Source organism: Phoenix dactylifera, chromosome 13, assembly GCF_009389715.1.
Source record: "Phoenix dactylifera cultivar Barhee BC4 chromosome 13, palm_55x_up_171113_PBpolish2nd_filt_p, whole genome shotgun sequence".
Taxonomy (NCBI): Eukaryota; Viridiplantae; Streptophyta; class Magnoliopsida; order Arecales; family Arecaceae; genus Phoenix; species Phoenix dactylifera.
Genome location: NC_052404.1, coordinates 2116673 through 2132916, shown reverse-complemented (window position 1 = coordinate 2132916; position 16244 = coordinate 2116673). Strand labels below are relative to the sequence as shown.

The 16244-nt window shown below is 39.2% G+C and overlaps 1 protein-coding gene across 3 annotated transcripts; it reads left to right on the top strand.

The window, feature by feature from the left end:
• The first annotated feature begins 628 nt into the window (after window positions 1-628).
• LOC103707292 (cysteine-tryptophan domain-containing zinc finger protein 7-like) lies at window positions 629-16005 on the top strand. Of its 3 annotated transcripts, none has more exons than XM_008791723.4 (13): window positions 629-1189; window positions 1893-1965; window positions 2058-2191; window positions 2317-2682; window positions 2779-4211; window positions 4454-4908; window positions 5063-7182; window positions 7278-7438; window positions 11615-11775; window positions 12785-12945; window positions 14044-14776; window positions 14924-15075; window positions 15180-16005. In XM_008791723.4, the coding sequence occupies exons 1-11, from the start codon at window positions 1034-1036 to the stop codon at window positions 14233-14235; spliced, it is 5412 nt and encodes a 1803-aa protein (XP_008789945.1). In that variant the 5' UTR covers window positions 629-1033; the 3' UTR covers window positions 14236-14776; window positions 14924-15075; window positions 15180-16005. The 3 variants fall into 3 exon arrangements, with proteins under 3 accessions (XP_008789945.1, XP_008789946.1, XP_038988706.1); XM_008791724.4 differs by having other exon boundaries at window positions 14044-14825; XM_039132778.1 differs by lacking the exon at window positions 12785-12945.
• Window positions 16006-16244: the final 239 nt, after the last annotated feature.

Genomic DNA, 16244 nt, shown 5'->3' with positions numbered 1-16244 from the left:
ATGACTAAAATAGCATTATATCACCACAGAGTAGGCACAAAAGCAGTCATGGTGGTATGCACCAAACCTTGCCATTTCATTTTTATTCTCTCTTAATAGGCAGAGTAGGAAATAGAAAAAAGTAGAATTATTTTTTATTCTCTTTTAATAATTAGTTACTTTTATAATTATTATTTTTATTTTATCTCTCTATTTAATATAATATTGGGAGGATATATTACATAAAAATATAGTGAAGATAGTTAGAGGCTAATTAATATTGCTTAATTATCGCCCCAGTGGGGATGGTTAGCGGGATCCAAAATAAAAAACTAAAAATAAGGGAGTAGTGAAAATTACCTAATCAATCATTAACTAAGGAGTCAGTCGAAAAATTATTATGCTGCACCAAAAAAAAGAAAAAATATTATATTAACCAGGTTGAGGGACCAATCCAAATCTCGATGCATATATGTACGGCGGATAACAGGCACACCTCATTTGATCTTAAATTGTTTAAATGCAAGTGAGTAATGCGGCGAGAAACTTTTTTGGACCGGTCCATCTAATAATTAGACCTTGCGGCCCCCGGTGACGTTACCATACAATAAAAGAAAAAGAAAGAAAGAAAGAAATTGTTTTTCTTGTTAATTTCTTCTCTCCTCACCGGAGAAGGGAAGAGGGCGCCTCTCTCTTTCTCTCCCTCTCTGGAACGCGAAGATAGAAAACTATAGGAAGAAAAACCCTTCTCTCCTCGCGGTCGCGATCTCGCCGTCGTCTCTTGCATCCCTGGAAATCGATCTCGGAGATCCCGCGATCGCCGTCTTCGCGCCTCCCGGCGTCGATCGCCGCCGGATTTTTGGGGCGGGGGGAGGGATTGATGCGGCCCGCCGGGCTTGCCCCGATCAGGGAGTGATTCTAGAGTTTGGATTCTGGAATCCGGCCGCGGGCTTCTGGGAGGCGGTGGGAGGAGAGGGATTTGTGCCGGGTGTCTCGTGTTGGGCGGTGGGGCGGGGTGCGGAGAGTGGGGAGGGGGGTTGTTAGGGGGCATTGGATGCCGTCGGTGAGGGGGAGGGATGAAGGGAGGAAGGAGGTATGGTTAGGGTTTTGGGGGATGGGGGAAAACGAGCTCGAAGAAGGAGAGGCATGCTCCGAGCAGGAGGAGGAGGACGACTCCTGCATCGACCCCGACATCGCCCTCTCGTACATCGTAAGGCCTTTGTTTGGTCTCTCGGTCGTACTTTATTTTGTTTTAAGGAGAAAGTTTGGATCTTTCGTTTCATTAGGATTGATAATTTCATGGCTTTGATGAGGTATGCCATGAGGTTTGTATGAGAAGTTGGACCTTTCCAGTTTCTATATATCTTTCGTCTACGTTGCAATTTGAGTTGGCAAAATTTGTTGCTCATGTGGTTCTCTTGGGCATAATTCTGGGAATCAGTGGAATTGGAACATTGCTCTATAGTAGGAGATGTCTAGATTAAATAATGTTTGATCTGTGCCAAATTCCATTGAATGTCACTTTTCCTTTGATCTTAACGGGCTCATAACTTTTTGAGAAGGATTTTACATCATTCTAATAACAGAAATTACAGTCAGAATTTGTCTTCAGGACTCGTTAAGTTCAGCTGACACTTTGAAGAATTGCTAATACTTCACAGTTGCAGTAAAGGGTAGAATTATATCTCTTGGCCTAAAGCCTTAAAGGGGAAACTGTAACTTTTGTGTGTTCTGGCAAACACTTAATTTAGGCTGAAAAACCTGCCTAGTCAAGTATCTCTAAATTTATAACTTTTGCTTGTTGAGTTGAATTTAAGCATGCAGAGCACTCATGATTTAGAATGTGGTGGCATGCTTCTTTTCTATATGCATTTGTTTTGTTCTTTACAGAGCTGGCTTTCATTTCCTACCAGGATGAAAAACTTCAAAATGTATTGGGGCATTTCCAAAAAGACTTTGAAGGTGGAGTGTCTGCAGAAAACTTGGGTAAGCGGATTAGCCTCCAGTATGGTATGAGTTTTCCAGATTATGGTAATTGTAGCTATAGATGAGGGTCTGAAAAATTGATTCAATAACAGGTGCAAAGTTTGGGGGATATGGATCTTTTTTACCTACTTACCAGCATTCTCCATCCATTCTGTCTCAATCTAAAAGTCCACCAAGGGCACCAAACCACAATGCCGCTAGATCTCCCTATGCTCCTTCATTTGAGGTACATTTTTATAATCGACATATACTATTTTTTTGTGCCAGTTTAGGTTCCTATAGGAAGAAGAAATAAATGATAGTTCAGGAGGCTAGCTTTTACTTGACAATTATGACTATGTATCTCTACAGGGTACATGCAAGAATCCTTCCATCCAGATGGGGTCATCACACTCCAAAAATAACACTACCTCGGCACCACCATTGGACAACTCAAGCAAAAAGGACATGGGTACGAGTACACACAATAATGAGGAGCCTATTCCCCAGCATGATTCCTTGAATAAACCAGTTAACGGCAGTGACCGGAAAACACTAAAGGTCCGCATTAAAGTTGGGCCTGATAACATATTGGCAAGAAATAATGCTGCTATCTACAGCGGTCTGGGCCTCGACATGTCTCCATCTTCATCACTGGAGGACAGCCCTGATTGGAATGGAGGGCTTTCCCTTCAATTTCATCACATGCCTGATGAATCTCCCAGGGCCATTCTCCAGGTAAATTTGCTACTAACTTATCTTCCATTAAAGATGGCAGGACCATAGAGTTTGCATCAGCTAATGATTCTTGTGTTCATAAATGTGATGGAGCAGATGATGACATGCTCTCCAGTTCCTGGGGTTATTTTGCTTTCACCTCTTCAAGTTAGTCTATTTCAGTTGACAGAGAAAGAAAGTGCCTTCACTAAAAATAAAACAGGCATGCTGTACAAGGGCATTCCTGATAAGTGTGCGGTCTTAGGTGATTTGACACTGCCTGTGAAAGATGTCAAATGTTACAATGAAAAGAAAATGAGGTTAAGCGAAAAGAGAGGGAAGTCCACGGACATAAAGAATTTAAAACACAAAGATGACATGAGAGCAATTTTGAATAGGGAAATTGACATTGAAACCCCAGCAGGACAGGAGCTCATTTCTGATGCATTGGATATACCAACGCTATCTGCTTTGAAGGATGCTGATAGAAAAACAGAAAGGCTGATAGTTAGGGATTCAGTGAAAGGTGTCACTGGGATGTTGGATCACTCAAAGGAACCAAAGAAGATAACAATGAAGGAGAGAATACCCTCACCTGATTTAGTTAGGGATAAACAAATGGAGTCAATGGAAAGCATGGAAAATAATGGAGTTGGCAATTTAGGAAATGAAACAACATGTTCAAAAGGGAAACTTAACTCAAAAACAATTATGGCAGAGAAGGACTTGGAAGAACGAAACACAAATAGCCATAAGGGCACTTCATTTGATTTGCAAAGGGAAAACAGAAGCAAACTTGAGAAAAGTTATGATCTAGTTAATGCCAGTTCTAATATATTTAAGGGGAGGAAGGAGCACATGGCTGGACCGGTAAATCACATTAAACAGATTTCTTCTCAGACAGTTACTTCATGTGAACAAGAAGGAGAAAAGATATTCCAAGGAAAGGGCCAGTTATTTGAGGGCAAAAGAAAGCTGAAGGGAAGCCAAACTGATGCAGCACCACTTGTGGAGTTATCAAAGGACAATCTGAGTGGTCAATCTTCTGCATCTTTAAGAGAAAATAAGAAAAACTCTCATACAAAAGTTAACCATTCTGAAAAGAAGTCCAAAGTTTTGAAATCTTGTACAGATTTGAGTAAGAACTCCTTTACAGAATCTCGTGATGATGCCACAGGTTATGATGTAAATCAAGAACAGCTTGAGAGTGGAACTGGTTTGCCAGATTTTCATTACAAAGATAAGCTAAAGGTTCTGAACTATGAACATGAGAAGGAGCCCTTTATATCTATAGGAACATCAAAGGGGAGGCCAGGTGATAAAAAGGTTGATAACCTTCCAATCTCTGATGGTTCTGTTAATGAGTCCGCAACTATGCCTTTGATGGGCAATGCCCCAGCTTCAGGTGCAGCTGCTGCCACCCATGCTCCTGTTGTTATAGAGGAAAATTGGGTATGTTGCGATATATGTCAGCAATGGCGCCTCTTACCCTACGGGGCCAATCCTGATCACCTCCCCAAGAACTGGCAATGTAGCCTGCTCAGTTGGCTGTAAGTTTTTTTGTCTGAATACACTTTCAACTTAATTTTGTTTGGCCATCTCTGCTGTATACCCTTTTCTAGTTTTGTTATGCACAAATTTATATAAGTAGTTACTATTATATTCTAATATGTTGTTACTTTTTCAATGTTCTTTTTGCTGAAGTATCGCAACTAACATACGGTGTTTTTGTGTTCATGCATCTAGATTTATGTTGTTCTTTGATTGTTCACCATCTGAAACTCTCATGTAGGCCTGGCATGAATAGCTGCAAATTCAGTGAAGAGGAAACAACAAAAGCTCTAAATGCACTCTACCTGATTCCAGTCCCTGAGAGTGGTGCTAGTTTGGAGGGTCATCATAATGTTGCTGCATCGAGCATTACTTCAAACAATTCTCTGCATCTCAATCAAAAACTCGAACATAATATGCAAACTGTGCCTGCTATTGGGAAGAGAAAGACTGGCCCCAAGGATGCGTCTAATGTGCTCAATTGTTCAACTCAGTTTTCAGATCCTGGAAAAAGGAAGCGACAGGCCTTGAACAAAAGTGGAAGTCTGAATGATGTTAACCAGTATCCTTGTGAAACAAACTTGTCAGACAAAGCTGGCCTCAGCCATGCAAGCAAATCAAATGACTTCACTGCAGAGAAGCAAAAAAAGAAACAAAAGGAGAAGCACAAAAATCTTGGCTGCTATTCAAATGGAGGTACTGTCCTGTATTATTTAAGGTTTTCTTCTTTTATGCCTTCTAGGTGCAATTGACCTGCCAGGCAACCATTAATCGTGCCAATGCTCATTTTTTGTAATATGCAAACTTTTTTCTATAATGGTAATTTATTGTTTCGCATACTTTACTACAGGTGATTTTATTGAAAGAAGCGAGAAATATTCGAAACCAAAGAGCAAGAGAGTGGTTGATCAAAATGATTTTGGAGCACTAAAGAAAATCAAGAAAGAAGGTTCACAGTATCCTGTCAAAGATTGTTATCCTGACCATGATATAGCTGGAAAAGCAGGTACTTGCATGGTTAATGATCTGTCAACTAACGTGGTTAATGATCTTCAGAAACATGGTGATGTTTCTTTTTCTAAGGACTTGAAGTGTAAGTCCAAAGGCAGTTTGTCTTCTTCATTGAAGAGGTTGAATGATGAAGTTCAATTTCTTCCAAATGGGGATATTAAAGAACAATTCAGTGCATCAGATGTGGAAAAATCAAAGAAACTGGACCTTGCTGCTAAGAAGAAAAAACTGAAGGAGTGGCAGGATGATCAGCACAATCAGGAGGCCCAGGCTACTGTTAACGAAGTATTAAGTGAAACCGAGATGTTAAAGTTAAAGAAGGCTAGGGTTTCAAAGTCTGAGGGAAAGGAGTCCAGTACAGGCAGGATAGACAAAAAATGTTCCTCAACAAGAATTGTCTTGCCTGCTAGCAGAGAGCATCTATCTGATGGAATGGATGAGGAGGGCAGATATGCCGTTGGAAAAGTACATCAGTTGGGGCTGTGTCAAGGGAATGCAACATCTAGACAGGTGTTGGACTTAATTGATCCCTTGAAGAGGGACATCGCTTATGCACAGGCTTGTACAGCAGCTACTTCAAGTTCTTCAAAGGTTTCAAGCTCCCACAAAAGTAAAGCCAACTTTCAGGAAACAAAAGGCTCTCCTGTAGAGTCAGTTTCTTCATCTCCATTAAGGTTTTTAAATACTGAAAAGCTTTTTAACAAAACAAACTCAGTGGTAAAGGATGATGCTTTAAATGTTGGTTCCTCCATCCTGGGGAGCCCCAAAATATGTTCAGATAGTGAAGCTGATGGTGGAAGCAACCGTTCTGGAAAACGTAGGAAGGAGACAGCTTGTTCTGCTGAACAACGACATATTGAAAATCATAGGGCAGCGGATTCTGGAGTTTTAAATCCTGTGAGAGGTTCATTTTATCATCAGGATAGAGAAGCAAATAAATTACCTGGTGGAAAAGCTGAAGTTGGGATGCATTTGAAAAGAGTTAGCCATGATGGTCTCTCACCCACCGAATTTGAAGAGATTAATGTGGTGAGTGCTACTAGAAATTTTATGGATCGGCACAGTGAATATCCTCACGGACATCGGCATACAGACCATAATCAAGATTTAGAAAAGCTGAATAAACACCACCAGGTAAATGGTTCTGGTCGACAGAAGTCTGGTAAGAGCTCTTCTTCATGGTTGAATGAGAGATACAGGAGCTCTAAATCAAACTTGGACAATGGTAAGCTTAAAAGTTCTGGTTCATCTAGTGGAAACAAGGATTTGTATTCTATGAAGAGTGGCAGCGGCTGCCAACAGATGGTTGACCTTGATTCACATCAGCGTTCTACTTACCTTGAAGATTTGAGGGATGGAAATTACAATTTTCCGGAGAAGGATGAGAAAGATTTCTCAGGGAAGAAAGACTCTGCCACAAGATGTTCTTCTGGTAAGAGAGATAATGGAGTACAAGACAATTTGGATACTCATGGTCCTTCCATGCTTTATAATCAGCACAAAGATCTTGACTCAAGAGTTGCAGTTTTAGGAGCTAAGTCCAATATACAGGATGACCTACAACTGGCATCTTCTTACAATGATGAAGAGTCATCAAATCACATCATCTCTAATCTAATTGATCAAGGGGAACTGCTGGCCAAAACAGGGAAAGCGCATTCAATTTTGTCTTCTGGAGATAAACAAGAAACACACAGTCGGAGCCCTCAAAACTCTTCACCTGTCAAGGGAAGCAGGTCAGAATTACCCTTCAAGGATGCAGGAAATACTGGTGCTTCAAAGGCAGGCAAACAGTCTAGACAGCCTGACATCCAGAATGGGGTGCACCACAATAGTTTGAGGCAAGCCGCCCCAAATGATCCTGACACTTCAAGTCCAATTCGAAAGGATAGCCATTGTACTGCAAATATTGTCATGAAAGAAGCAAGAGATTTAAAGCATACAGCTAATCGTTTAAAGGTTAACATAATCATTTCACTTAATTTGCTCATCTTTGAAGTTCACTGATCTCGTTATTGTTTTATAGGTGTTCTAATAAATGTTTCATTTTGCAGAGCGAGGGACTAGAACTTGAAAGCACAGGCCTATACTTTCAGGCTGCCTTGAAGTTCTTACATTATGCCTCTCTTATGGAGCCTCTCAGTTTTGATAGTGCAAAACAAGGGGACACATCCCATTCAATGCAGATGTATTTTGAAACGGCAAAACTCTGCAAGTAAGTTAAAATATTATGATAAATCACTTTTGAGGTTACATTATTTTGTTATCAGGCAATTAACAAAGTGACTTCATTATTGTAAAGCCCATATCAAATTGTTTCTCCTTGACCTATCAGAATAGAAAATTTGAGTACTGCATGCCAGCGTGTTTCTTCTTGACTCTAGCCATAAGCCTGCAGTGTACTCTGTGATTTTGCTAGCTGCGCCTCCTGTGAGCTGTTTTAACTTTATGGTACCGTACTTTATGTTAACCATGCCATGCCTTTTTCTACATATGTTGGTCTTTCCAGTCTGCTCTCCTTTTGCAGAAGGTGCTTCTTTTTCATTGCTGGCAAATCAACATATTTGAGTGGCAGTTACGTTACATTAGTTAGTCTACCTCTGTGGTTGCACTTGGAACTTATATGGTTGGATCTTCATTTTTTCTTCTGATAGAGCATCTATAAATCTCATGCACAAAGAATTGATATCCTTGACTTGTAACTTTTGAACCCTCGAAAAGAATAAATATTTGTGCATAATCATTTCATAGATAGTACTGAACCCAAATTTGATGTTTCAACATCCCAAATGAATTTAATATTTAACATGATTGCTCATTTAGCAAGGACTTTTGGAAGACCTCACTAATTTTGCTACACTAGTGCTTAAAGGCAATGACAGGGATGGTTATGCGTCATGAGGATCAGTTTATGCATGCATGAAATATGAAGAAGCTCTGATTTTGAATGTGTCATTGTCATGACTTAATCGTGAAGACATTGTTCACCATTATGATCAGTTAGACAAGATGGGATTTTATAGTATGATGCATTCTTCTATCCTTTTCTTGAAAAAAAAATGAAATTTATAGTCTCATTAAGAAGGAAAATTCTTTACTTCGAGGATTTTCTGGCTTCAACTAGAAAGCTAAACTAGAAGCATTGTTAGATATTTGTTAACATGAAACGAAGAAAGACAAGACCACTGGATTCCATCAATGATTATTCATTAATTATATGTGATCGATACCCATCTATGACAGAAGCTGCTGCTTGTGTTGATCCTTCAATGCTCTATTATTCCTCTCCAACCCACTGTATCATGAAGCATTTGCTATGCTATAATAGTTGGTCAAGGTGAACAATAATATTTGCATGACATAGTCAGGGTTTGACAAGGTAGGCCTTACTAGTGCCACATGTGTGCCATATTTGTCGATGTGTGGACAAGTTGGGAGACATTTGATTATTTTCTCGACATTCTTTGTTGTTGAAATGTTAATCCATGATGTGTCAAATGTTTGGGAGCAAGAAATTGGTCGTATATATATATATATTTGTATATTTAAGAGTCTTGATTTGGAGGTGCAACTTCGTATTTTGGATATCCTTGAAAATGTGTATTGCCTTTCATTGCCTAAAAAGGAGAGGTGGGGGGTGCCTTTTCATTGGATATTCACATAGAAATTTCTTTGTTTCTGGTGTGTCAACTTCCACACTAAGTACTAGTTACTTATTCTTGTTATGACATTAGTCATCCTTTCGTTATAAGGAAAGGTATGAAACAAAACACAATGTTTGTGTCTATTACCTCTGCGAAAGCCAAACAACTGATGAACCACCTAAATGGAGGGATAGGGATTAATCTTTGATTTGGATATGGTGAGACTAGGGTCGGCAGAACCATCCCAAACCGGGCGGTTCCGGTCGTACCGAGCCGTCCTAGCGGCAGACCGGAATGGTTTGGCAGCGGAAATGAAACCCGTCACCGAAGGGGGAGAAGGAGAAGGAAAGAGAGGAAAGAGAGAGCAAGCGGGGGAGGGAGGGAGAGGGAGAGGAAGGAAGAGAGAGAAAGGTGGAGGCTGGCCGTCGGAGGGTCGGTGGAGGCCGGCAAGCTGTTAATTTTTTGATCTTTAAGTGAAGTCGGCAAGCGATCTGCCGACTTTACTTAAAATTCGCAAAAATAAAAAAGCGGCTGGACCCTGTTTCGTTTGAAACAGGGGACCCGGCACGGAGCCCTCCTCCACCTCCTCTGCTCAGGTCGCTGGCCTCCGCCAGCCTCTGATACCCTCCTTTTCTGTCCCTTTCTTTGTTCTCCTTCTCTCTCTCTTTTCAATAAAATGACAATAGGGCTAGGAAAACTGTGGAGGTCATGTGTCAGTAGTAAAAGGGGTCCAGAGCTTCAAGCATGCAAGATGAGTGTTGCAAATATGAGAATTTTGGATGTATTCTGAAAGTCTAGAAATGTTGGGGTGAGGAGTGAGTACATTTGGGGACGAAAGGATTTGCACCAGTTTTGGGCTAAGTGATGCAGATATAAAAGGAGGAAAGAAGGGGATGCCATGAAGATCTAAGGAAGCTTGGTTAGAAAAGATATCTGAATTTGCATTGAAATATTTGGGAAGGGAAGATTGGAGATGACACGGATGGATGTCGTGAGAAGATTTGGAAAAGCTTGAAATGGCATAGGATGTAGCCCTTAATACATACTATTGGCAATTAATGATTTTTTTAAAAAAATGATATAGTCGAGGAGTGCTTGAAAATTACTGTATTGATAGACTTGAAGTGCCCAATATAGAAATCTCGGTGTTGGTTGTGAACATATGGTTTTTGTCAACAAGAATGTGAAGCATGATATGTTCTTGAATTTTACATTTTTTTGGCTCTTGTTACAGAAGAACCATCATTACCTGCCTAGCCTTTTATGTGCATGTTGCAAATAAAAGAGATCAAATCTTATGAGCACCATAGGTTCATATGTTTGTGACATCATCTTTCTCTCTCTCTCTCTCTCTCTCTCTGTGTTTCTCTCTCTTTTTCAATTTGATTGGCACCAATAACTTTTGAGATGAAAATGTGAACCATGAGAGCCAATTGTTGTTTTTACAATTGGTTTAGCGATATCTAACATCATAATCTCCCTGCTGATACAAAGAGAAGTTGGCCCTTTTGTGATTGAAGCCAACAGCTGTAGTTGATGAAGATAAAGAGTATGAGACAGATCATGGGTTGGGATGGAGGGGAAGACTGGGTTTGATAATTTGCAATATTTCTATATTTTTTCTGATATTGAGAATGTTCATAAAAAGATATATCCTAGTGCATGTTTTAAACCTGTGCTCTAGACTGAACCACTTGGTTGCCAGGTCATGGGTCATTGGTTCCGTTGTGGGTCAATTGCAATCTACATTTGGACCATTATTATCCTCTTCTTAAGCCTAGTTCTTTGTCACTCCCTGTCTCAAGTAGAGAGCCCTTTATCTGGCACTCGTCTCAACTTGCCTCAATCCAGAAGAGAGCCCAGTCCTCTGTTCGCTTGAGGAAGAAAGGAGAAGGGGTATCCCCTAGCCAGCTAGTTCCTAATCTCTTCCAGTGAAATTTGAACTGGGGATGTTCCCTGCATTGTGAGCCAGTTGGAAGAGGAATAATTGGATAGGGATCAAATGTCACCCCTGATTCTAAACTTGTGCTGTCCACCACCATTCATCATCTAAAGCTGTTTGAGATCTGGTAGAGACACCTCAAATTTACCATGATTGTCTAGGAGCTTCTATCATCGATTTCAGAAGCAACTCTTAGTGTCATAATCAGCGTCAAGGTGAAAGATAGTCCACTTGAAACCTGTAACTGGGACATCTGAAAACCTAGAGTGGGGGATGTGCTCTAGAGTGGGATGAGAAGAAATGCTATAACTGGGAATGGGGAAAAGGGCATCAGAGAAATAAGCCATTTCCTTCTTTTCTAGATAGCTTGTCTCCATGAGTCTTTGTCACTATACCTGCATGGGGTTCAGCCATCCGGCCTGGGTGGTTTGCATGGTTGGACTGCTTGGGTTGGTGATTGAAAAAGCAGTTCTTGTAGTGTTCTAATATACAGGTTTTCTAGTAAACCAACCCATTTTGTCCTTTGGGTGATGGTCCAGGTGGTTTAAGTAGCCAACTCAGCCAGGTTTTGAAATATTGGTGGGGAATTTAACTTAGGAAATCATAAAGCACCTGTGGCTTCATGATATTCGACCTCATGTCTCTATTGAAATTGAAATTGGACTATACTATTCAAGTTCAAGAACTGGACAACCATAATCTGTATACTTTTCTGCGGAAATTTAAACTTCATGTGAATAGAAAAACTCAAAAGTGTACTTCAATATGTCATTTTGTTTGGCTGATGCTTAGTTGTTTTTTACAGATTTTGTGCACATGAATATGAGAGATGCAAAGAAATGGCAGCTGCTGCTTTAGCATACAAGTGTGTAGAAGTGGCCTATTTGAAGTCTGCGTACTACAAATATCCCAGTGCAAGCAAAGATCAACAGGAGTTGCAAACAGCTCTTCAGATTCTTCAGCCAGGTTGGAATTTTTGTTTGAAGGCTTAAATATGTACTGGTCCTAAGTCTTACTTCACAATACATAGAGTTAATATTAGTTGTTGCTTAAACTATAGACTTAAGTACTGATAATTCCAGTTAAAACTTTTGACAAACCATTTACTGGAGCTCTATAGGAGTTGTGTTTAGAAAGTACAGTGAATGAGCAGATTGGTACAAGGATCTCATCTGTTGAACTAAAAGTGGAAAATGTAAGATGTATTTGATCTACTGGGAGAGAGCTCATTTGTGAAGTTCTGTGACTTCTGTCAACAGATGCCCAATTGCCCATACTTAGAATTTTTGTTAACCTTGAGGAATGATCATACTACTTTCATGATTAGAATCATAATCTATTGGCCCTTCCTGGGGAACTGCCAGAATGTTTTCATGGTATTATTGGCCAGTGGATTATGTTTATTTGTATTTTTAAATAGTTATTCGCTAAGATACTAGTCCAGGCATTTGTAAATCAGGACATCCTAATGTAATTTAAATGCAGGTGAAAGCTGCTTTCAGTTTAAATGGGTGCAGAAACTTGCTCCAAGAAGGGTTTTGGGCTATTGGTTTTTACTGATTTCATGGAATACATAATGAATTTGACAGGCTTAGTCCTAGCCAATGTATAGTTCCTTTCAATGTAATGGACAAAAAAAACCCATCAATTTGCCAAAGATTCAGTTTTTAAGAAGAGGATATTCTTCTTATTTTTTTGGTTGATTGTTTCAATCCTCTTTTTCTAAAAAGCATTTGACTATCAAAAATATTCATGCATATTTTCACACTGGTGCTTGTATGAATCTGCAATTTTCCCTCCCTCTTAGACATAGTATTGGTGGTACTTAATGACTGTTTGAGTGTTCCTTCTTTTGCTGTAGTTCCATTCAATCATCGTTGAACGTTACTTCCATTTGTGCTTGTTATTTGTGTTATATGCTATGTTAACGAAGAGTCATGCCAGGATGTTGACAATTGTCCATTTTTGGTCATAGGGGAGTCGCCATCCTCTTCTTCTTCAGATGTTGATAATCTAAACAATCAGGGTACATTAAGTAAGGCTACATCAGCCAGGGGTGTCAATTCTCCTCACGTTGCTGGCACCCATGTTGTATCTGCTCGCAATCATCCCCATGTCATGCGGTTGCTCAGCTATGTAAGTGTTGCTACTCAAGGTTTGATGGATGGGATATAGCCATATCTCCTTGGGATAAATAACTGTTATTAGGCAATATATTAATATGTCATATTAGCCCTGCCACTACCTTTCCCACTTGGAAAGAAAAACACAGACGAAAGAAAAGAAAAAATGACAGCAGCAACAACAGCAGTGCACACATACAATCAACCATAGCCACCTGATAACATGAACTTATTAACTTCGAGCTATATATTTTCCAGAAATTAGCCGTATGTTTTGCTGTGAGTACATGTATCTTTGCACAATGCGTTGATTCATATTTGATGGTCTGACTTGCTGGAGTAAGTCGGATGAGACCTTATGGCTTTGATGTATGTTAGGATGCAATGATACTTTGAATTGCATGCTGTCTCTTTATCTGACATGTGTATATCGATACCTCCAGGGAAAAGGGAGGGCGTTTGCTTTCTTTCTTCCTTCCTTTCTTTATTGTTGTTTTTGTGAATTCTTATTTCTTAATGATGGATGGTTAACTTTAGAGCTTGCAATGCTTTTGTTACGTATGTCTTATGGATTGCATTCTATGGATATGTGTGATGACTAAATGGCTGAGTTTGTGGATTTTGATGTTATTGTATCAAGGATGGGTTATGCTACCACGATAACTTATTGTGCTTTATAAATGATTTTTTTACATATATGTAGAAGTTGTATATTTATTTAGTACCATATCTCGGCTGTATTGTATCCTCTCTTTTTTTTGGATTTGCCAAATTGCCGATATCCGTATCTTACCGTATCCATATCCTTGTCTATATCCATTTTCATGCTTCATTGGATATGTCTATGTATATGCATGGTGTCTTTTGTGTATTCATGAAGAAAAATCTAAATTTAGGGTTTCATGAAATCAACAGGAAGTATACTGCCTAAATTGGCTTAACTGAAAGTGGATCGATATAGCATGGTTAGACTTTTTGTTAGTATTAATGCATATGATATGGGCATGTGTTCTGCAGTTTTCTCAGACATAAGATGTGGATAATATGTATCTTTAGTTGTTGATGGCTTTAGCATGATATCTAAAGGTGTCCTAAATAACTTTGACTGCAGACAAATGATCTAAATTGTGCATTTGAAGCGACTAGGAAATCGCAGATTGCTATTGCAGCTGCCAGTGTCAGCCTGGAAAAGGAGAGGGCTGATGGCGTGTCATCTGTGAGAAAAGTTCTCGATTTTAACTTTCATAATGTAGAAGGACTACTGCGACTTGTACGGCTTTCAATGGAGTCTATTGGTCGCTAGGTGTTCAAAGATAGAGGAGACATTGTCCATGTGAAAAGAAACAGTAGATCATGTTCCTCTGCTTCATCCTCTGCTATGCTGATTACAATGTGGTGAAAATGCTGGATTAGTTTTCATCTCAGTTTCTACAGTAGCATGCTCTTTCTTTCAAAATGGATTGGACTTCTCAGTCTTGCATCCTGTAAAATGTGTACACAAAGATCAGTGTAGTCTTTGCAAAGTATTCTTTGCAGCCTTTCATCTTTTAGGCACGGAAAAGGGCTTAATTTTTTGCCCCTTGCCCCATCATTTATAGAGCGGTGGCAGGTGTAATGCATTTCTTGCTAGTCTCCCTCAGCAACGAGATGGAAATCATGCTATGGACATGGGTTGTTTTGCTTGCTTTGTCCGTGGATTCAAATTTTATTTGACAGTGGAAAGATGGTGGGAAGTGGTGCAAGCATGAATTATTTTCTATCAAGCTCAGTTTGGTTTGAAGTGCCCAATATCACCTTGTTTAAAATGCCATGACACTGAGTGCAAACTTACGTTGCATGTCATGGTATGTAATGTTTTCACAATTTGTGGGTCATTCTTTTTCCTATCTTAAGGTATAACAATGTTGAAGAAACTGCTTTTGATTCGGGAGCCAACTGCTATGAGTGATGCTAATTAGTTTGCATTTAACTTTTTTATTTTCTCTTTGTAGGTTATTCTATTGGCTTTTGTTTATATCCAGGATCAGAACATATGTGATGTTGCGTGAGGCAGACTGGTACTGAGCACTTGGTGTGCATAAAGACATTTAGTTTGTAGGTTCTCTGACATGAAGCTTCTGTTTCTAACCTCTTTCAAAAATAGGTATGGAAAGTGGAACTGTATGATTTTTTTTTCCTTCTTGTGTTTTCATCTTCTAAGTTTATCATACACCCTATTAATTGATGCATGCCTATTTTATGTGGCAGGGAATTTGTTAAATATTAAATCGTTATGCTAACGTAAGGTGGGGAGTATGAATATTTTTTGTTGGGTTCTTCTTGCTGTCAGTCTTCAGACAAAGCTTCAACAAACTTCGTTCTGCCTGGTTACACTGAACAACATTTTTTAAGATTTCACAAGCAGTAATATGCATTCATATTGGAAAGACAGGAAGAGATGATAAAGTTTTTTATAAAGACGATATGGTGATGGAAAAACCAGGGAGAACACAAGATAGAAGAGGAAAAAGTATTTGAAAAGAATCAAAGAAAACAAAATGCTTGTTCAGGGAGTACCTGTGTACATTCTCAGACCAACAGTAACTTTCTACCAGAATCTTCCTTGGATCTGATTGATATATTCTTTATTTAGGAGAAAAGAACCCCTATATTCTCTGTCTAAATTTTGCTAGAAAGGCCCTTAGCTCCCCATGTCAATAATTTGTTCTTTTGATTCAATGATATTTTGAAATATGTTGATTAAAATCTTTTGAAGAAATCTCCACACAAACAGAACTGTGTGACCTTGTATGGAACTGCTTGTACAATTTGCTGTTGGGCAGCGGATTATTTCATCTCCAATCATTGGATATATGTGAATAGTTTAACGCTATCATTAGGTATAGTAATAATTTTTGCAGATTTGAGCGACTGAATAAGTTGTAAGCGATGGATATTTTGTTGAGTGAAGCATAAATGTGAGTCGCATCTGAAGTTGGCTTTATGCTTGATCTCTGTCGTATTATCAAACAGTCAATTGTTGCTTTTTTTTTGAGGAAATAATCAATTGTCACATTAATGTTTTTTATTTTAATTTTAGATCACTGGAGTAACAAATTTTCATGGCTTTCTCTAATGATGGTTGGGACCTTAGAAGGTGCCTGTGTTCTACGTACTTATTTATCCTTCCAATAAATCCTTTTACTTCGTTTTCCCCCTGTGTTAGCAGGACGAGGATGTCATCCTAATGTTATTTATGTGATGACCTACATTAACGTACGAAATTGCCACTATGCTTTTTTTAATAAAGTTATTTATGTTTAGGTATTAAAT